The 22330-nt window shown below is 42.7% G+C and overlaps 1 protein-coding gene across 2 annotated transcripts in view; it reads right to left on the bottom strand.

Annotated features, from left to right (window-relative positions):
• Nucleotides 1–1467: 1467 nt before the first annotated feature.
• LOC133411829 (WD repeat-containing protein 37-like) overlaps nt 1468–22330 on the bottom strand; it is a 31820-nt gene continuing 10957 nt past the window's right edge. Inside the window, exons 4-14 of one of the 2 annotated variants that reach the window (XM_061694541.1) lie at nt 22069–22164; nt 21939–22003; nt 14150–14285; nt 13311–13382; nt 13185–13229; nt 12887–12963; nt 11997–12234; nt 11736–11877; nt 7452–7586; nt 3896–4010; nt 2708–2987 (exon numbers count right to left, since the gene is read on the bottom strand). In XM_061694541.1, coding sequence (XP_061550525.1) covers nt 2856–2987; nt 3896–4010; nt 7452–7586; nt 11736–11877; nt 11997–12234; nt 12887–12963; nt 13185–13229; nt 13311–13382; nt 14150–14285; nt 21939–22003; nt 22069–22164 — 1253 coding nt within the window. In that variant the 3' untranslated portion in view covers nt 2708–2855. Of the gene's footprint in view, nt 2988–3895; nt 4011–7451; nt 7587–11735; nt 11878–11996; nt 12235–12886; nt 12964–13184; nt 13230–13310; nt 13383–14149; nt 14286–21938; nt 22004–22068; nt 22165–22330 lie in introns of both variants that reach the window. The other variant, XM_061694540.1, reaches the window with a different exon arrangement.

Below are 22330 nucleotides of genomic sequence, written 5' to 3' on the forward strand. Positions count from 1 at the left end.
TACACAAGTTTTTGTCTTCAACACAACAAAGTCAACAACAAATCTGTGATTTAACGCCATTGCATTGTAACTCAATCGAAGTTGTGCATTGATGCATTTTCCTTTCATGATAATGGTTTGGTAAATTCAGTCGAGATCAGGAGTGTTATGAATATATTGTTAAGCTATTTTATTTACTGTCCTGCAGAAGGTGCTTAATCAATGTGTCTAAACTTTACACTGTAAAAAACTAAATCTATATAATTACAAAGTAACTGAGGGCAGAGAAACAATGCTATGCCGTGGATGGAGAATGTGAGGCGGACCGCATTATAACAAAAATTTCTCAATTGTGTTTCGTGGGAAACAAAAAGCAGTTCGAGAGAATAAAACCACTGACGTACAGAGCTCCAAGCATAACATGGGAAATTTTATTTTGGCCACAATATAGCTGACATGCACACAAAAGGGTAATATATGACCACAAAATAGGTTTAATTTGCGCACAAAATACTAATTGGTGGGTTTGTTATAATTCCGATTAACAACTAAACAAATAGTGCGCACCTTGGCTAGAAACTGCAATTCCTGGCAAGTAACTTTTTTTTTACTGCTTTCATCAATAGCCTGCAATACTCTGCTAAAGCATTTCAAATTCTTGTTCTATGCGACCCCTTTTTAACTTTGAACTTCCGACGGTCTCTGCACACCCCATCCCCATCCCCAACCCTAACCCTAACAAACTTCCACTTGTCAATCATGTTGCAGTGGGGCGTGTCCTGCCTCAAAACTTATGTGGGAATCCTAGGGTGCATCTTAAGTCCCTTAAACGGAACCTTCCTTGCTCGTCGCTCCGCAAAACGTTCCACGCGACCCAGAAGTTGTTGTCACGCCGCCATATTAAGGAGCGTCTCAGGAAGGAGCGAGGATCCAGCATCTTGGCGCCTCCACGGGCTAGCTCACGTAGCTCCTCGATGGTGACGTGTAAAATGGATTGTGAACGGAGCACAACTTCAAATGAAATAGTTACCTTTCTGTTTTTCGTCATTCCGTCATATATTGTAGTTTGAATATACATATTTTGTAGAGTGTCTGTTGTACTTGGGGCAGTATTTAATCCTAAAATGACTTAATAACACTGGCTCAAGGTTACTGTACACCTAACCAACCTCAAATGTCTAAGGATTGTGTAGTAATTAGGCTGTCATTTTGTGAAATGCGTTTGGACACATAAAAAAAAAATTTAAAAAAAATGTTCTGTTGGGTCAGAGTTGGGGTGACGCAGGACATGATCGTCTTTGCATGTGCAAAGTTGTTATATTTGACTTTAATGCATTCCCACTTAACATATAAAGCATAATGTGGACATTTGTGGTAATAGTAATAATTTAATTATATATATATATATATATATATATATTGGATCACAAGAGCTTTGTGTTGGTGTGTGTCCAGCAGGGGGGGACGGAAAAGAAAATGACGTGTCAGTCAATTTAAGTTTTTATTTTGCTTGACGTGTAACATAGTGACATCGTTACAATGATAACACAACTGCACTAAATGCCAACATTTTTCCCGCTTTAACTTGTTATGCTCAGTTTCACATATAACCAGGGAAGAGAGCGTTTCTCCTTTTTTTTTTTAAGTTAAAGACTACTAGAGAGAAAATAAGTCTACAAAGTGACAATGTTGACATTAAACAAGACGGTTGCACGTTCTCTAACCTGTGTATTATTAGTATTCAATAACAGCATATCGATAATAAACCAGAGTATACAATTTAACTGACAGGTTGACAGTAAACATATATTTTTTATTGTGTGTGAATACTTTCAAATATTGACCACTCAGGTCAAATAGCAATTTGGGGTTAAGGTGGCTAATAAACATCCATCATGCCCCCGGCTAATAAACACAAACTAAAATTCTTTATATATACATTACATTTCATACTGATAGACTATGGAGGACTAAAAAGTGTCAATACATATGAAATAATTAAATGTGTGAGTCACTGATGGTGTACTGGTGCACTTGCCTGACTTTGGTGCGGGTAGCGTGGGTTTAGTTCCCCCTTTGTCCTCCATAAAACACATGTGCTCAATAAGTGTGACAATGAAAACATTCTACACTTTTTATACACTTCTTGGGAAGTTTCCCTCACAAGGCAAAAAAGTGTGTGATGTCTAATCCCCCCCCCCCCGCACAGACAAAACGAATTTGTGTCTTTTAAGCACCAAAGATAATTTTAAAATCTTCGGTGAAATTAAATGAAATTGTTACTCCGCACCGATAGGGGGCAGCACAATAGCTACTAATACAAACTTAGCAATGTGAAATGTTCCTAATGACGTGAACCACATGCTGCAACAGCAACTCACTGGTGCCGCCTGGCTAAAAAAAATATAAATCAGCCACCGGACAGTAGTTTCACCAATAAACATGAAATCGGGTGGACATGTTCATCATAACCGAACGATCCAAAAAATCTCAAGGACCCACGGTGGAAAGTAAACGGGAAGTCGGCTATGCTAGTTTGAAGGAGCCATTTCACACATGTAGATTGTGTGGCTTGTACCCAACGTGTACATTCACATTTTGTGAATCTTCTCGGCTCCAAGGAAACAGAATAATTGCTGTTGATGTTGATGGTGCTGTGAGACTTCATGCATTGGAGCGTGTTGTGCTTGCTTTTTCATCGATGGCACGTTTTTTTTTGAACACACACACACACACACACACACACAAAGTGTTCAGTGTACGCCGGCATCCTTTCCCGCTCGTGAAGCCGAGCTGTGGTGTACTTTTGACCGATATATGAAAACTCAAATGACGTGTTGGCAACAAAAGCCCCGCAGAGTTGGTGGCATCGGGGGTTACTTCTCCTGCAGTAGGGCGGGGATGTTGATGTTCCAGCCAATGGCCTGGCGGTCGAAGCCGCACGTAAACAAGTTGCACGAGGCGTTGTCCTCGCTCCATGCCGAGCAACACACCATACGGCGGTGGCCCTGGAAAACAAACACACACAATTTAAATGTGCTTTAATAAGTCGTGTGTTGTAGTTGGTTTTAATGTGTTTATGTGTGAGAAATAAAACTATAATTATTTTGATGCCATCGCTTTCAAGTTGAAACCCCGTAGGTCCAAATATGGTCAAATCCACATTTAAAAAAATTTATACTACTGGTGTGTCTCCACATGTTATTTTTTTGGGCAATTTTAACCAATTTAAAGTGGTGAATATAGCTTGAGAACAAATTTATTAAAATTTAAATTCTTAAATGTGTTGTAAAACTCTTGCCGCGGTCTCTGGAAGCTGTGCAGAATAGTTGTTGCCTATACTGAACGTCTGGATGTTTTTTGTTTTCGACAATAACGAGTGAAAATAGTGAGGTTAGATACATTTAAGTAGGGCTGTTTTGCTCAAATTCATCGCTGTGATGCTTTGTTGCAGAAGGAACCTCATGAGCCATGTTTGCGTGCCCATTAATAGCCGCAAAATACACAGAGGTTTAGTCATCTTATTGTTTTATTTATTACATCACTCATAGTTCTAAGACCTTTGAAAAAGAGTTTGGGAAGATGACGTACCACAGCCGTTTGCTTTTGAGAAGTATGAAGGGCTTTTTTTTTTTTTTTGTATTTTCTTTTAATGGGGTCTCGGCGTAAATGCAGCGTGTGTGCTATATGACAGCAATATAAGGTATATTTCCAATTTGAACAAAGCGGTGTTTGAGAATTCAAGTAAGATGCCTTTTTCCCCCCCTGAAAAGTAGCAATTTTGGAGGTGTGACAATTCAACCCGAAAGCGACAATATGGTCTTTACAAGTGGATTGTCACCTGTCGAGGGTGGGTCTGAAACTCGGCAATAAACGTGGGTTGTACCGTAACTCGTCATCTGTCAATCGTTCTGACCTGTCTGTTGCTGCGCGGCAGTCTGGCCAAGCGCACGCCGGACATGTCAAACAGTCGCACTTGACGATTGTCGTGAGGGAGAGCGATGATCCTCTGACTCATCGACACGCTGATCCTACACACACCGCAACAAATGACATACAGTGAGTGCATCTAGAGCAGTAACTTTACCAGTTACAAATCCTGGACTGGTCACCAGGCAACGGCAGGACATACGGACTGGTAGCCAGCCGATGCTAGGGCATTTCCGTTATGCGTTAGTTGGTATTGTCGTTTAAAAACGCAAAACCATTTTGTATCCGATTAGCTCAATTCATCGTTGGAATAATCGGGAGAACACTGGCGCAAATAGACAAACAATGGACTGGTCGCCAATCAATGGTAGGGCACATTAAAAAATATATATATATTGATTATTATTATACACATGTATAAACTACACGCACACACATACACAGACACACACACAGTCCCCTCCAGAAGTATGAGAACAGCTAGGTCAATTCCTTTGTTTCAGAGTATTAGCATTTCTCCTGCGGTACAACGGCTCTCCGCTTGCACGTAAGATACGCCAGTCTCAGATTCCCTGCTGACCCCCGTGTTCTTCCTACTCCTCAGTATTCCCTCCGTGTTCCCCGCCGTGCTGACCGCCTCCGCCACGCCGCCCACCTGCTCACGGCACCGTCTCCTGCACGTTCCCCGCCTCGACGACCTGCCAATACGCCCCAAGGATCCATCCTAAATATCCGCTTCGATAAACCTTTCAGCCTCTGTTTGCTTCTGGGTCCCGTTAAAATCAGATTGTGACACAAAGCAACTTTTGTTTGAAGCCACCCACTTGGGGGTTGGCGGGGCGTGTGGGGCAGTGGGTTGGGTGGTTGGCTGGGGGGGTAGCGTGGGGTCCCTGCGGCCCCCACCAGGTGGGCAGTTGTCAGGGCGCCTCGGTGGGGCCGGCGGACCGCCCTGGGTCCCTCAGTGTGGGACGTGTCCCGTCCACCGGGCTGCTCTCGGGTTGACCCCTGGGCCCGATCCCGCCCCTCGATTGACTGGGTGGGTTCCTCAGCCTCCACGGTGTGGGCACAGCAATTACAGGACACTTCTGTCAGTCTTTGTGCATGTTGTTATAATATTATCAATTATAATACTAAGAAACCACAGCGGAAGCTTAAAAACTCCACTGTGATACAGTAGAACTGTTTCGGCATAAAAGGGATACAGCTCTTACATTCTGCTTGACCTAACAGCCAAACAGGACAAAAATAAATAAATAAATAAAATAAGCCACCCACTTTTCAAGTGAGCAAAAATATTGGAACAGACATTAAATTAAATTTGGTGGCATAACCCTTACTTGCAATAACTGCATCAAGCCTGCGACCCATTGACTTCACCAGACTGTTGCATGTTTTATTTGAAAGGCTTCTCCTAGCCTTTACTGCAGCCTCTTTTAGTTCTTGTTTGTTTCTCGGGGTTTCTCCCTTCAGTCTCCTCTATTGGACGTAAATTGCATGCTCTATTGGGTTAAGGTCCGATGATTGACCTGGGCAGTCTAAGACGTTCCACTTTTTCCCCCTGATGAAGTCCTTTGTTGTGTTGGCAGTGTGTTTTGGGTCATTGTCTTGTTCCATGATGAAGCTTCTCCCGATTAGTTTGGATGCATTTTTCTGTAAACCGCCAAACAAAATGGTTTTGTAGACTTCAGAATTCATTCTGCTGCTACCATCATGTTTTACATCATCAATAAAGACTAGCCTGTTCTAGAAGCAGCCATGCAAGCCCAAGCCATGACATTACCGCCACCATGCTTCACAGATGAGCTTGTGTGTTTTGGATCATAAGCAGATCCTTTCTTTCTCCATACTTTGGCCTTTCCATCACTTTGGTAGAGGTTACTACTCTTGGTCTTATCAGTCCAGAAAACTTTGTTCCAAAACCTTTTTGGCTCATCTCTGTATTTCTATGCAAAATCCGATCTGGCCTTCCGATTCTTTTTGCTGAAGAGTGGTGTGGATCTTGTGGTATGGCCTGAGGTATGTATTTCTTCTCCCAGTCTTCTTCAAACAGTGGATTGTGATTAGGCTTTCCAGGATCAGGATTTTTGGGGCCGATCACTGATCAGCAAGTTTAAAAAAACGATAACCGATCACCGATCCAATCACAAGATGGAGCAATGTATCTATTAACATAATTACATAGTTCATTTATTGTATATGCTTTTGTACTGTATACTGAGTACGTATCTTCAAAATTATTCTCTAGCATTTTAGACTTTTAAAACATCTTTAAACTACACTTTAAAACGTGTAGTTTAAAGATGACCTCTAGGGGGCATTCAAGGATTCACCACTGACATAAGTTGAGGTCAAATCAACATGACAGAAATAATGGGTACTATCTTACTGTAATAAAATTACTTTATTGCAATTCAATTACTTTCACAAATACTGTTAATGACATGCTTACTGTTAATGACATGCTTACTCTAACTTTCTCACTATCCCGGCTATATGGACGGGTGTTGTCCAGAGTTTGCTACCCTCCACGCTGCGTTGTTTGAACGCGGCATGCGCCTCCTTGTGTACATTCTTCAGTTGACGATCAAATTTGTTCTGTTGAAGCACTTAGACGACGTTCCCCACGACGTACTTCAGTTGTGCGCAGACTGCAAATAACTTAGGTGTTGTTTGTCTGAGACACCGCAAAATAGTCCCACACTGACGACGTGTTTTTTCACTGACAAGATTGATAAAAACTGTACTGGCCGTCAGATAGTTACAGTACTACGCCACAAGACACGTGACGAGGATAAAAAATAAACTAGTTTTTGGATTTACACGTGACGGCGACGCAGAGTAAATGCCTTTTGAGGAGCCGGTCGATGACGTCATTGATCCGATCGGCGAATTATGACATGAAAGCCGATCAGCATAAAATGCTAATTATCGGCCGATACCGATCACACCGATCAGATCGGTGTAAAGTCTAATTGTGATACCTTCACCTCTGTGGAGTTTGGCAAACCATTTTGTCTGACAATTTAAAGAAAAATGCATCCAAACTAATCGGGAGAAGCTTCATCATGCAACAAGACTATTAAATTAATTGCCGATTTTGATCATTAACCTCGTCATGAATAATCAACTAATCGTGGCAGCCCTACATGCTAACCTGTTTTTAGAATGCTGGAGGAAAAACCCACGCAAGCACTGGGACAACATGACCAGTGAGGCAACTGTGCTAACCACTGGTTCACTGTGTCGCCCACTACAGCAAAATCTATCGCGAAGTTTTCTGAGCTTGTACCTGTTAACGGGTCACTGATGGTGTAGTGGTACACTCGCCTGACTTTGGTGCGGGCAGCGTGGGTTCAGTTCCCACTCAGTGACGGGGTGAATGTGAGTGCGAATGGTTGTCCATGTCTATATGTGCCCTTCGACTGACTGGCGACCAGTTCAGGCTGTAGTCCGCCTTTCGCCCGAAGTCAGCTGGGATAGGCTCCAGCGCCCCGCGACCCTAACCAGGATAAGCGGTGTTGAAAATGGATGGATGGATGTACCTGTTAACGGCTGAGTCCGTGCGTATGGTGGCAATGGGTGAGCGCATGTTCTTCAGGTCCCACACTTTGACAGTGCGGTCGTCGCTGCCCGACACCACGTTGTCACCCACTGTGAACACGGCCGACGTCACCGTGCTGTAGCGAGGAGAGAAGATGTTGAGTCGAAGAACATCGAAGCTATGAATGAGGAGAATAAGATCCTACAGTGCCTTATACGAAGGCATTAAAAGTCATTAAAAACAGTCAACGTTAAATGTCAATTCACTAACCATACATACAGATTTGTGCATCAAATGTGCATTAATATGTTCATACTTGTTTTTGCTCGTACTCTGTGATCAAATTTAGAACCACCTCAGACCATGCGTATGTGGAAATAATGAAGGATCGGCTTTTGAAAAATACATAAGACACATCTTTTACCCAACATGCACAAAGTATTGGATTTATAAAACAATAATGATTTATCATGATAACAACTGAAACCAGGAATTTGCTAATGGGTTGAATGTCCTAAATAACAATGAAAATTACACTTCTTATCACTTTTACTCTTGTTCCATTCAAGTGCTCGTATAGTATGTCCATTTATGTGCGTGTCCCCCGCTGCAGCTGTCTGCGTGCAGTACGACTTTTATCATTCCACAAGCAAGAAATGCTTGCATTTCCTATTTTTTTCCAAGGCTTCAGTATTCTTTCTAATCTAATTCATTCATTGTATATTTTTTTTCTGTGATTCTGCATGTGCAAATGTGATGTAAATTAATCAATTCGCACACTCTTGTGGGAAAGCTTTCAACAAGGTTTAGGAGTGGGTTGATGGGAATTTTTGGCCATTCTTCCAGGAGCATATTTGTGAGGTCACAGACTGATGTTGGATGAGAAGGCCTGGCTCACTGTCCACTCGATATCAACCCAGAGGTGTTCTATCCGGTTGAGGGCAGGACTTTGAGCAGGCCAGTCAAGTTCTTCCTTACCAAACTCTCTCATCCATGTCTTTATGGACCTTCCTTTGTGCACCGGTGCACAGACATGTTGGAACAGGAAAGGGTAATCCCAAAGCTGTTTGACTGTCAAAATCGCTTGCTGCAGCATTCAGATTTCCTTTCACTGGAGCGTAGGGGCTAAGATTTTGGACATTTCCAACTTTGTGGGAACAGTTTGGAGATAGCCCCTTCCTGTATCAACATGACTGTGCATCAGTGCACAAATCAAGGTTCAGAAAGGCACAAATCAAGGTTCAGAAAGACATGGATGAGACAGTTTGATTTAGATGAACTTGACAGTCCTTGATTTAGATGAACTTGACTGACCTTAACCCGATAGAACACTTTTGGATGAATTACAGCGGCGACTGAGAGACATGCCTTCCCATCCAACATGGATGTGTCACCTCACGAATGCACTTCTGGAAAAATGGTCATAAATTCCAATAAACACACTCCTAAACCTTGTGGAAAACCTTCCCATAAGAGTTTAAGATGTTACAACTGCAGAGGGGGGGACAGATGTCATAGTAAATCCTATGGATTAAGAATGGGATGTCACTTGAATTCATACCCGAGTCAAGTCAGGTGAGCAAATACTTTTGGCAATACAGTGTATCGTATAGTCACTTTAACTACAAATGCCTCTATGCTGTGCTACATATATTCCTTAAAAAGTATTTTAACAACGTATTCAGTGTTTAGTCATTCTCTGCTCTTAAATAGTTTTTTGTGTGTTTTGTGCCATAATCTCTAATTTAACTCCGGAATTAATTAAAAACAATTAGCATTATTATTATTGGTATATGGTTTACTCAACTTTCCGATGATACCAACTTTTTGAAAATAGGATAAAGATTAAGATTAACCCCTCCTTGAGCCGTCACTTTATCGTGGTGGAGGGGTTTGTGTGTCCCAATGATCCTAGGAGCTAAATTGTCTGGGGCTTTATGCCCCTGGCAGGGTCACCCGTGACAAACAGGTCCTAGGTGAGGGACCAGACAAAGCATGGCTCAAAGACCCCTTATGATGACGACAAGCGATGGACTTGATTTTCCCTTGCCCGGACGTGGGTCACCGGGGCCCCTTTCTGGAGCCAGGCAACGGAGGTGGGGCTCGAAGGCGAGCGCCTGGTGGCCGGGCCTGCATCCATGGGGCCCGGCCAGGCACAGCCCGAAAGAGTAACGTGGGTCCCTCTTCCCATGGGCTCACCACCTGTGGGAGGGGCCATAGGGGTCGGGTGCAGTGCGAGCTGGGCAGTGGCCCGCAGGCAGGGACCTTGGGGATCCGATCCCCGGCTACAGAAGCTGGCTCTAGGGACGTGGAATGTCACCTGTCTGGCAGGGAAGGAGCCCGAGCTGGTGTGTGATGTCGAGACGTTCCGACTAGATATAGTCGGACTCGCCTCCACACACAGCTTGGGCTCTGGTACCAGTCCTCTCGAGAGGGGTTGGACTCTCTTCCACTCTGGAGTTGCCCACGGTGAGAGGCGCCGAGCAGGTGTGGGTATACTTATTGCCCCCGGCTCTGCGCCTGTACGGTGGACGAGAGGGTAGCCTTCCTCCGCCTTAGGGTGGGGGGACGGGTCCTGAGTGTTGTTTGTGCCTATGCACCAAACAGCAGTTCAGAGTACCCACCATTTTTGGAGTCCTTGGAGGGGGGGCTGGAAAGCGCTCCCGCTGGGGACTCCATCGTTCTCCTGGGGGACTTCAATGCTCACGTGGGCAATGACAGTGAGACCTGGAAGGGCGTGATTGGGAGGAACGCTCCTCCCCCGATTATAACCCGAGCGGTGTTCTGTTATTAGACTTCTGTGCTCATCATGGATTGTCCATAACGAACACCATGTTCAAGCATAAGGGTGTCCACAAATGTACTTGGCACCAGGACACCCTAGGTCACAGTTCGATGATTGACTTTGTGGTCGTGTCATCGGACCTGCGGCAACATGTCTTGGAATCTCGGGTGAAGAGAGGGGCGGAGCTGTCAAGTGATCACCACCTGGTGGTGAGTTGGCTCCGATGGTGGGGGAAGATGCCAGTCCGACGTGGCAGGCCCAAACGTATTGTGAGGGTCTGCTGGGAACGTCCCCTTGTCAGAAGGAGTTTCAACTCCCACCTCCAACAGAACTTTGCTCATGTTCCGGGGGAGGCGGGGGACATCGGGTCCGAGTGGACCTGTTCCGGGCCTCCATTGCTGAGGCGGCCGACCGGAGCTGTGGCCGTAAGGTGGTCGGTGCCAGTCGTAGCGGAAATCCCCGAACCCGTTGGTGAACCTAAAGGTTCCGGATGTTGTGGGGGTGTAATGGTTGACAGGCCCCTGCAACATAGCGTAGATATTGGGGACAGTGCCTCTGGTTTGGCAGACTGGGATGGTGGTCCCCCTTTTCAAGGGACCGGAGAGTGTTTTCCAACTACAGGGGGATCACACTCCTCAGCCTCCCTGGTAAGGTCTATTCAGGGTGCTGGAGAGGAGGGTCCGTCAGGAAGTCGAATCTCAGATTCAGGAGGAGCAGTGTGGTTTTTGTCCTGGCCGTGGAACAGTGGACAAGCTCTACACCCTCGGCAGGGTCCTCGAGAGTGCATGGTCAATGTACGACCGGAGTCAGAGTTTGGTCCGCATATCCGGCAGTAAGTCTGACTCATTCCCGGTGAGGGTTGGACTCCGCCAAGGCTGCCCTTTGTCACCGATTCTGTTCATAACTTTTATGGACAGAATTTCAAGGCGCACCCGAGGCGTAGAGGGGGTCCAGTTTAGTGGCCTCAGTATTGCATCTCTGCTTTTTGCAGATGATGTGGTTCTGTTGGCTTCATCAAGTCGTGATCTCCAAATCTCACTGGAGCGGTTCGCAGCCAAGTGTGAAGTGGCTGGGATGAGAATCAGCACCTCCAAATCTGAGACCATGGTCCTCAGTCGGAAAAGGGTGGAGTGCCCTCTCCAGGTCGGGAATGAGATTCTTCCCCAAGTGGAGGAGTTCAAGTATCTTGGGGTCTTGTTCACGAGTGAGGGAAAAATGGAACGGGAGATCAACAGGCGGATCCGTCCACCATCTGCGGTGATGTGGACTTTGTTTCAGTCCGTTGTGGTAAAGAAGGAGCTAAGCTTACCAGAAGTGTGGTAAAAAGTGCGGGAAAAAAAAACCAAAGTGTGCCTCTTCTCTTCTTTGCAGGAGCCGTGTGGCACTGTGTTACCTCAAGATTGAAAGCTTGGGTGTGTTTTAGACAATAACAAGTGAAAATAGTAGGTTTAGCTACTAAAAAATGGTTTTGGTTTTGCGTGTGTGTGTGTGTGTACTGACTCTGTGTGTCCCTGGAAGACGTTCACTGAGTGGATGGACGGGTCTCGGAAGTCCCACAGCCTGAAGGTTGTGTCTCTGGAAGAGGTGACAACCAATCGCTGGGTGGGGTGAGTGCAGCAGTGCGTCAGCTCCTGGTCGTGACCTGCGCACAAACACGTGTTACATCATAATCTAGTGTTCATCGACTCAATTATTGTAATTTATTAACTTATCAAGTGAAGCTGTTGATTTCAAAAGGATTAAGCGGCCCGCAGGGCATACCAGTGAGTGAGTGCACCAGCTCTGACGTCTCGACGTCGTAGAGGTTGGCGGCTCGATCCCAGGAAGCCGTCACCACCTGCTTTCCGCCCACCAGCCAGTCGGCAGCGATCACAACGCCCTGGTGGCTGCGGAGCGTGGTATTGGCAATACGCACCGACGGGCACTCGTTGGGCCCGTCCAATTCCGTTTCTGCGTCGTCCTTGTCGGAGAAGTCCACGTCATCCTCGCAGGGCGCCTGCTGAAATATCCATGTTGGGACTGGGTGAGGAACCAGACTCTTGTTGGTTGTTAAAGAGGCTTTATCCTTTGAAAACTGGTTGGTTTTTTTTCACTGGATATTTGTGTTTTATTGTGTTTTTAGCCTTCATCCATTGAAGTATTATTTTTTTTTCTAAAATGAGAAAATTTGCCATTAATTTCATGTTATTTTATGGATACTACATTTTGTCCATATTGCACAGCACTACTTGGGCATTGTTTAACGTGTTGGAATTTGGGTCATCATACACACATAATTTAAATTAATCTTGTACTTCATATTAAAAATATTAGTCTTCTTTCTTGTAGTCTAAAATAGCCATCTTTGATTGTCTTAACGTGAAAAAAAGTTTCTAAAAAGATTATTCCCGTTAAATTAAAATAAAAAAATAAATTACAAAAATAGTAAAATATATTAAAAATAAATAAATAACTGTTTTGTTTTGATGGTATGAAGTAGTTTTCTGTTAAGTTTGTAAATGTTACAGTACATTGTGAATATTGCATTGAAGCTTGATTTAAATACAACCGCGAAGCGAATTGATCAGACAATATCAGGCAGAAATATCGCAATTAGATCTTTCCTAAAATGGTTCAGCCCTAATGGAAGTCAAAAGGACATTTACGCTTACTGTGACGTCGGCAACGGGCTGTGGCGTGGGCAGCTGCACCAGGAACCTCCACACGTGAGCAGTCTGATCTCCAGAGGCTGAGGAGTTTTAGAAGTATCAAATCAATTGAACATTACTATGTAAGATTACATTTATTGCTTTCTCCATTAATGTCTACTGTCTAAGTAATCCTTAATACACCATGATTACTACTACTACTACTAAAAGAGACGTTTTGAAACCACAGTTCTGCTTTCATGGCTATTTCAAACGTATTGTATCTCTGCTTGTTGTCATTTAAATCAGGAATAGTGGTTACCTGTTAGCGCCATCTGCTCAGTGGGGTGAAACTTGATGGAGTTGACTGAGGAGAAGCAAACATGAAACACATCAGTCATTTCTTCGTAGTGCACGTTTGGGAGAGAAATGACTAAACTCTTATTACCTGATCCTTGGTGGCCCAGATACTTGAGCAGACATTTGCCTGTGTCAATGCTCCACAACATGGCCGTGTGGTCTAACGCAAAACAAATGAGAACAACACTTGGATCACATGATTTTGTTTTTAAAAATACATACATACAAAAAAAAAAGCTGGTCTTCTTGGGACGTTACACTTTCATTACAGTAGAGTGATGTTAATTCCTTCCATGACCACGTTCGTAACTGAAAACATCTAAAAATCATCTTTGGTATGAATGGAAATGCCATTAATACGTTGCAACCTTCCCCAAAAAAACAAAAACTGATTTATTTATTTATTTTTTTTAATGAGGGGAAAAATAGCACTCTATATTGTTGTACTTTATTAAATCATACAGTAATGACATAATTAAACAGAATGTAAAGAACTAAAATAATATTTACGCTTTTTTTTTGTTTTAAGCTTCAATTCATTGGACATTGGCCTGCTCCTTCTGGTGTGTGCGCCTTGGCCAGTGCAGTATAATTCAGACATACAGGTAAATATGGAGACATCGCAGCTTGTCAGTAAACTGAGGCCTACATCATTCGTCACAGAAGATTATAAAATATATGCCATTTTGGAGCATTTGGGGTATCATCATTATTTTTTATGTGTTTTTGAGGAAATGCTCATATTTCACCTTTTGACTGCATGGAAAAAAATAAAAAATAAAAAAATCATACTTGGGGAAATAATGTAAATGTACAATTATATCAGAGCGCAATAAAAACAAAGGCATCCTTCAACTTAGATTGCGTCCAAATGAAAAAAAAATGCTAACAAAAGCAATAGAACAAAGTAAAGAGGGTGCTCGGGACCTGCAGATGCGGTTCCGAGAACGGTGGGCTGGGTCCGTGTCACACTCAGGTCCCAGATGCCATCTCGGTGGCCCACATACTCTCTGAGCAGCTGGCATACAGCTCTGGACGTGGTGGCTTTGAAACTGGACACTATCTGAGAGACAGACGGAGAGTTAACTACAAGAGGACACAGGGAATTCTGCAGGGTTCCTACACGGGTCCACACACACAATCCTGGACTGGTGGTAATGATTAGACTTAATTTGTCAAATGTAGAACTATGTGAACGCTTTAATATAGTGGAACCTCAATTTTCGTATGGACTAGTTTTTGCATGGTTTGGTTTTTGCCCATCTAAATTTTGTTCTGGTTTTCTCACATTTTTATGGTTTTCATTTTTAAAAAAACGTTAATTAAAACAATTACTTATTAACCTTTATAGGGTTTAATGTTTGTTTTATTGTGTATTATTTTATCATTCCATAACTCTGGTGTAACGTCTCTAAGATGTGTAACCTTGCTAAAAGAAGCAAGCCATTATTTGTCTTATCCAAGGACATTCCCATGCAAGATACAACAGCTGGCTGGGTAGCTGGTGTGAATATCTCTCATGTAATATTGCTGGATCTGACTTAATCTGTGTTTTTTGGGCACTCTGGCTCCTATCGTCACCCACACCCGAGTTTGCATGTTCTCCCCCGTGCCTGCGTGGGTTTTCTCTGGGTGCCCTGCGATTGGCTGGCGAACAGTTCAGGGTGTACCCCGCCTCTCGCCCAGAGTTAGCTGCGATAGGCTCCAGGCCGACACAACCCTCGTGAGGATATCTCTTTGTAATAAAACACCCACAAAGACAAGATTGCTTTCTTAATTATTCTCCAAAAGAGGAATTTCCAACACACTTGGTCATTCATTTCCTGGAATCTATAAGCATTTATACAAAGCATTTCGTAGGTTCTGGGGTTCAACAAACGGCAACACTCAGGCAACATCAACGCAACACATCCTGTCAAAAGTCTACCTTCAAAATAAAAGCATGCGGTATAGGAAGTTTCACCACACTTTTTGTTTTGGCCACATGGTGGGCTATTTATTAATCGCACTCAAACAAAAAAAAAAAAAACAGTTTGAGTGTAACTCACTGCACAATAAGCCACCACAGGGCCAAAAAAGTGTGGTGAAACTCTTATCGTAGTGTGTGATTTTATTTTGAAAGGTCAGATTTGTTTTATACTAATGTTGCTCCAACGTGCCCAACTGTTGTAGAGCGGACCGGGTGGGTTATTATTGCCTTGAGTTGCCCATAAAAGCTTGCATTGTGGAATAAGCCTTGCGGTCTGTTGAGCCCTGTTGACAAAATACGGGAGAAAGTTACGAGTGACAGAATTCAACAGAACTTGGAAAATGGCCCTCCTTCTCACCGTCTTCCATATCCCATCCAGTCTTCAATAAAGCTAAAACAGATGTTACATGTTAATTTATATAATTCATTTATATTTCACACTATGTTCTCTATCTAAAACTATAGTTATCTATAAAATGTATACTTTAATATTTTGGGGTGTCTGCAACGGATTAATTGGATTTACATTATTTCCTATAGGACATATTGCTTTGCATAAATTCCATGAAATTCTATTCATTTATTCCCTCATAAAAGGCTGTTTATTTGGTTTTGTGTTTCTATCGGCGACACTGCTTCCAGTAATTGTATGGTAGATTTTTTTGTCCAATCAGACTTCAGCCTCCGTGTGTAGCCATGTCAATCTAATCTGCCCAGGGCCTTCACAATCAGTAGTGGTCGCCAATAGAACGTCAACTCTATTAGCAATTGGACTGTTTCTTTAACCAATCAGATTTCAAATTTGCCTGAGCGTGACCATCAGCATTTTCCCATCCTGATTGGTTGGTCACAAAAAGCCAAGATCGACTACCAAAACACATCTACAGTGATCTACACACATTAATGTGATGTATTATGTAGTGTGATGTATTATATATGTTTTTTGTTGATTGACATGTCATAAAAAGTAATTGTCCTTGGTCAAGACGTGTGTCGACTTATGTAGGAACCCTGTGAGGAGGAAGTGGAAGAGAGGAAGTCGGGGTCAGTACTTAGCGGGGAACTTGTAGAGCCAAGGCTAAAGAAGCAACAGCGGCGATATTTTCTGAATTAATAATTCCAAGGTTAATAAGGATTATCCAATTATGAACATACGTGCCTTCAAATAAGACATTTATCATAAAAAACAGAGGAGCAACTGAAATGGACTTGAATGAACAACGCAGTTGTTTGACGCAGCAAGATTACTGGGAGGGCCAAAAAAATAAAATAAGTAAAAACAATGAAGTCACATTTGTGTCTCGTCAATTAGCACTTCGCTGTCAGGCATGGCAATATTATTATTATTATTATTGACTACTTCAGGTGATTACTTTAAAGATGGGAATGATACAAACTGGATTCTGGGCTGGCTTTGGACACAGGCCACTAAATAAGTTCCAACTGGAAGAAAAAAAAAGTGTGCAAAGGTCATAAATAAAACACATGCACACTCACACATTCTCAACACACACACACACACACACACACACACACACACACTTACACGTGCAAAAACAAAATTACACGCTCACACTATTACACATGCTTTCACTCGCACATTCATGCACACACACTCATGCACACACACACATGCTCACACGCACACACACATTCACTCAGTCACACATACAAATGCAGAATCTCACACATGCACACTTGCACACACAAACAGTCACACACAAATGCATGCGCAGGCACGCGCACACGCACACACGCACACACACACACACACACACACACGCGTAGAGTGTGAGTATGATTTTTGAGTTGTGGCTGCTGGATGGAGGTGAGGAAAAATGATGAATGTGCAGTGCCTTGTGTTGTGTTTCTTTGTAACACATTAACAATAAGGATGATTATGATGATGTGTTACGATGTAACAAATTCAGCAAGGTGAAATGAAAGCAAGATGGATGCCCGCTCAAACAGTACAACAGTAATAGTCATTGTTCCCACAGAGCAGCAAGAATATATACATGAGTATTGTTTCATGGTGTTTGTATGTATTGCTGCTGTGTTTAAAGTGGAAGTTAAGGCAATATTTTTTGGGTGCAAGAATATCTTGTATGTGCCCTCACTAATCAAAATATGGTATTAATATTGTGTATGTGGAATAAGAATTCAACAGAAAAATCAGCATATCAAAGAGGATATCAAAAACTTTGACTCCTTTTTGATTACTCATTTATTATTTTAATACACAGGAGAGGACACGCACACTGACAAAAAAAAAATATTATTTTTTTTTTTTTTAGGAGAAGAGGGGTAAATTATGTCAATTTAAACACATCTTAATCATGTGCAACCGATGTACATGTTCAAATGAAGTAAATTCAAAGGACTTTTTTTTCAGTGCATGTGCTGGAGTCACAAAGCAATTGCGAGGGCATAGGCGGCATAAATGATCGCCTTGATCAATGAATAGGTGTCCTCGCAAATATCAGTGGTTCATTAAATACACTGGTTAACAAATTAATTCTCAGTCCTAGCCTCAATTGCATTGTTGAAATCAAATGTTGCTGGGCATGAATTGTTCATCAGTGCTAATTATCCATGTGTCTCTGGTGTGCAGATTTATGAGAACAGTTTCCCAGCATCACCTCGAAGTGTCGCCAAAGCATCAAAAGCTGCAGAAACGTGCGTACGCCAGCTATGCAGTTGGCGTGAGGCACCGCGCATTTCCACGGTCATGTCACTCTTGATACATCTGAACTTTGCCATGAAAAAGAACGAACGCCACGTTTTTGTGCGTGCGCACCTTTTGTACATGAGGCCCCTGGTCCCTTTGCTGAAAAACAGCCCGAAAGCCTGATGTTTCCCCCATGCTTCACAGTAGGTATGGTGTTCTTTGGATGCAACTGAGCATTCTTTCTCCTCCAAACATGACAAGTTGAGTTTTTACCAAAAAGTTCTATTTTGCTATCATCAGACCATAAGACATTCTCCCAATCCTCTTCTGGATCATCCAAATGCTCTCCAGCAAACTTCAGACGGGCCTGGACATGTATTGGCTTAAGCAGGGGGGACACGTCTGCCAGTGCACGATTTGAGTCAGTGGCGTCATGTGTTACTGATGGTAGCCTTTGTTACTTTGGTCCCAGCTCTCTGCAGGTCATTCACTTGGTACCCCCATGTGGTTCTGGGATTTTTGCTCACCATTCTTGTGATCATTTTGACCCCACGGGGTGAGATCGTCCGTGGAGCCCCAGATCGAGGGAGATTATCAGTGGTTTTGTATCTCTTCCATTTTCTAATAATTGCTCCCACAGTTGATTTCTTCACACCAAGCTGCTTACCTATTGCAGATTAAGTCTTCCTAGCCTGGTGCATGTCTACAATTTTGTTTCGGGTGTCCTTTGACAGCTATTTGGTCTTGGCCACAGTGGAGTTTGGAGTGTGACTGTTTGAGGTTGAGCACAGGTGTGTTTCATACTGATATCAAGTTCAAACAGGTGCCATTAATACAGGTAACGAGTGGAGGACAGAGGAGCTTCTTAAAGAAGAAGTTATAGGTCTGTGAGAGCCAGAAATCTTGCTTGTTTATAGGTGACCAAATACTTATTTTCCACCATCATTTTATAAATTCTTTAAAAATCAGAAAATTATTTTCTGGATTCTTTTTCCCCCCCTCATTTTGTCTCTCATAGGTGAGGTATACCTACGATGAAAATTACAGGCCTCTCATCTTTTTAAGTGGGAGAACCTGCACAATTGGTGGCTGACTGAATACTTTTTTGCCCCACTGTATAACTGGTAATGAGTCCTTCACGTCTCTGTGGAGATATTTTGGCCCACTCTTCCTTGCATAATTGTTTGAATTTTGCAAAAATGACGGGGTTTTCAGCAGCACGGTGGGCGACTGGTTAGAGCATCTGCCTCACAGTTCTGAGGACGGGACGGCTGTGTTGAGTTTACATGTTCTCCCCGTGCCTACGTGGGTTTTCTCCGGGCACTGCGGTCCACTCCAGTCCACTGTACTCGAACTTTACTGCTTCCTGTTTAAAATGTGTATCATCACGTCCTTTTCGGGAATACACATAATATGTCATGTTCTAGAATATAATACTAGCATGACAAGAAGCAACTTAACGTGTTGATTAGTGAAATAAGACCATTAGTAATAACAATATAAAATCAAGTCCTACATTTGAATGACCAAGCCTCTGGGGGAGGGAGAGTGGACCCCCTTGCTGGGCTGCTCATGCGTCGCGGCACACAAGGGGAGTGGGAGTGAGTTGGTGGGGACGGGGTTGTGGGTGTTGGGTTTGGGGGAACAAACGGACAAGTTACCCATGAGTCTCCACCCCACAACTCCCAGCCGCTTACGCTGAAGTTGCGGGCGCCACCAACGACGGGAGCGTGGCAAGAGTTTGAACGTGGCTACGAGCAGAGAAAGCCACACAAAAACAACAAAACAGTTGTGCTCTTCAATGTCACCATTTTTTCTCTGACTTAACATGACATTTGGTAGATATGCTTCTCTCAACATTTTTTTTTTTTTTTTTTTTAATTCTGCCCCTGAAGCCACTTTAATTTACCACCATGAAACCTAGTACAGATGTCTATCATGAGAAGACCGACGCACAAAAAACGTCTCAAGTAGCCATAAATGAAGTCAAGACAAAGGAAGACCGCCATTGTTCAAAGCAGCCATTTTAGCCTCCTTTTTTCAGGGGTCCTTCAAAGACATACTACAGTGGTGCCTTGAGATACAAGTTTATTTCATTAGTTGACACACTCATAACTCAAATCACTTGTATCTCAAATTATTTTTCCCTGGTGAAATGATTGGAAATGCCATTTATCTGTTCCAGCCTTCAGGCCAAAAAAAAAAGATTTTTGCAATGTGTATTTTAATGAGAAAAAATAGCACTCCAAAATAGTGTTCTTCATAAAAACATACAGTAAACACAGAATTAAATAGAAGACAAAGAATAAATTGTTTTCAACACACTTTTTCCTTCAATTCAATGGACATTATGCGGCTACTTCTGGTTGTGTGCACCTTGGCCACCTGGTGACAGTATAATACAGACATATGGACAGTGTTAAATTATTTTGCAAATGTAGTTGTTACAATTACAAGTTACCCTGTTGAAAATGTAATTGTAGTGTAACTACTTAAATTACTTTCTCAAAGGAATTTAACTAATTACATTTTGATAACTTTTATTAATTTTGAATTAATCCATCAACAGGACCATTCGATGTTTTCTTTAAAAAGTGGATAAAAACAATAGATAACTAGAGCTGCAAGCAGCTATAAAGGGCCCTCGCACCCCTGGCCACGTTGGGGTACTCGTTGGGATACTGGCACATTTGAGTACTGGCACGTAGCTGATCCATTGAAGAGAAAAAGAGAAAAGAGAGAAATGCGCATTTTTTGGAGCATGTGCAGGAAAGTTATTCAGCAGTTCCTGTTTTGTGGCGAAGGAAATTTGATGAGCAAAATTTTTTATGCTCCGCTTCTGTCATAGAGTATGGAGAAATGAAAAGCTTTTACCATTTAATGTCCCAGGTCTGGAGATACTACACATCAAGTTTGAAGTCAATCAGATGAAAGCTGTAGGACAAGTTTGCGTAAGTGTGACCCCTGTGAATGTGGAAAAGTAAAAAAAAAAAAAAAAAAACCCGGCTAAAATTGTATTTTCAAATAAATTATACCTCACTTGCTGTGCATTTTAGGATATGGCTTCTGCTGACTTTTTTGTACAACACGTGCCTCCCCAATTTTCATAACCGTAGGTGACACGTAATGCGGGGCCCATGTTTTTTTTTTTACATTTGAAGGGTGTGATGCAGCACCATTTTTAAGTAATCACATAAAACAACTAAAATACCAACATTTTCGCCAGACCCGATGTGATTGGATTACTGTTACATACATTTTGTAACTAAATTACATAATCTAATTACATGTAATTAGTTACTTCCCAACACAGCATATGGACATACTGTACATAGGGACAGTCAAATCTCCTCAGCAGTAATATTAGTCATTCCTCGCAGAGGATAAAGAATAAATGACTGAGTATTATTATATTGTCGGTCTACGTGGGTTGCTCCACCATCCATCTATCCATCCATTTTCTGTACCGCATATTCTCACTACTGTCACTGCCGAGTTCGAGGCTTTCCGGCTGACTTTGGGCGTGCATCCTGCACTGGTCGCCAGCCAATTTGTGCCCTGGCACAAATAGACCAACAACCATTCGCACTCACATTCACAACTACGGGCAATTTAGAAGTCCTCAAATATCCTTTGCTTAAAGCGTTATAACACAGCTACATAAATACTATTCGTTAGCCTGTCTATGGTGTTTCCCATTCTGTGTTAGCGTTAAGCGGTCTTAAAACCTAAGCTGTGTGGTTGTTTTCAATGAAAAACTTGTAATTCTTTGTTTTATGTTTAGTCTGACAGTAGACTTCAACTGGGAGTGGCAATAAACAGCTTGAAGCCCATCTCGAAAAAGTCACAAGTCGGGTCACTCGTATCTCAAGGCACCACTGCATTTGCCATTGCGTGTGGGTAGAGCATGGCGGCAACAGTCGATGACTCCCATAAAATAGTCAACTCCGCTAGGTCCAAACTTAACCAAACATCTTGCGTGTAAATGATGATCACGCCCGTAAGAGATTCATCAGTACCGCCTACTGGCTTCAAGACTTCTAATGAAGATATGAAATTGAAAAACTAAACGGTACCTTGCTGGTGGAGGCCTTGTAGGTGGTCTTCAGCTTCTGGGACAGCTGACTGGTGCTGTGGCTGGCTGTGTCGACCACATAGCACCATTAAAAACAAATCAAATTGTGAACATTGAAGGTTGTGACTCACTCTTTGTTTTTAATGCTCCTTTTGTCAAGTCTGCACCCTCCACTGTCTGTCCATCGGCAGCCAAGCGCTCATTCAACGTGTCAATCTCTCGGCGAACTGTTGATCAAACAACATGCGTTTAACACCTAGTTTAACACGTAGTCCAGTATCAAAGAAATCGTAATACACCTAAAGAGGCTTCACTTACAGATGTCACAAGATGGCAGGAAATCACTTTTTTTCCAATTAGACAAGGCTATGGCTTGACTAAATGAAGCTCCTC

This window comes from Phycodurus eques, chromosome 13, assembly GCF_024500275.1.
Source record: "Phycodurus eques isolate BA_2022a chromosome 13, UOR_Pequ_1.1, whole genome shotgun sequence".
Lineage (NCBI taxonomy): Eukaryota > Metazoa > Chordata > Actinopteri > Syngnathiformes > Syngnathidae > Phycodurus > Phycodurus eques.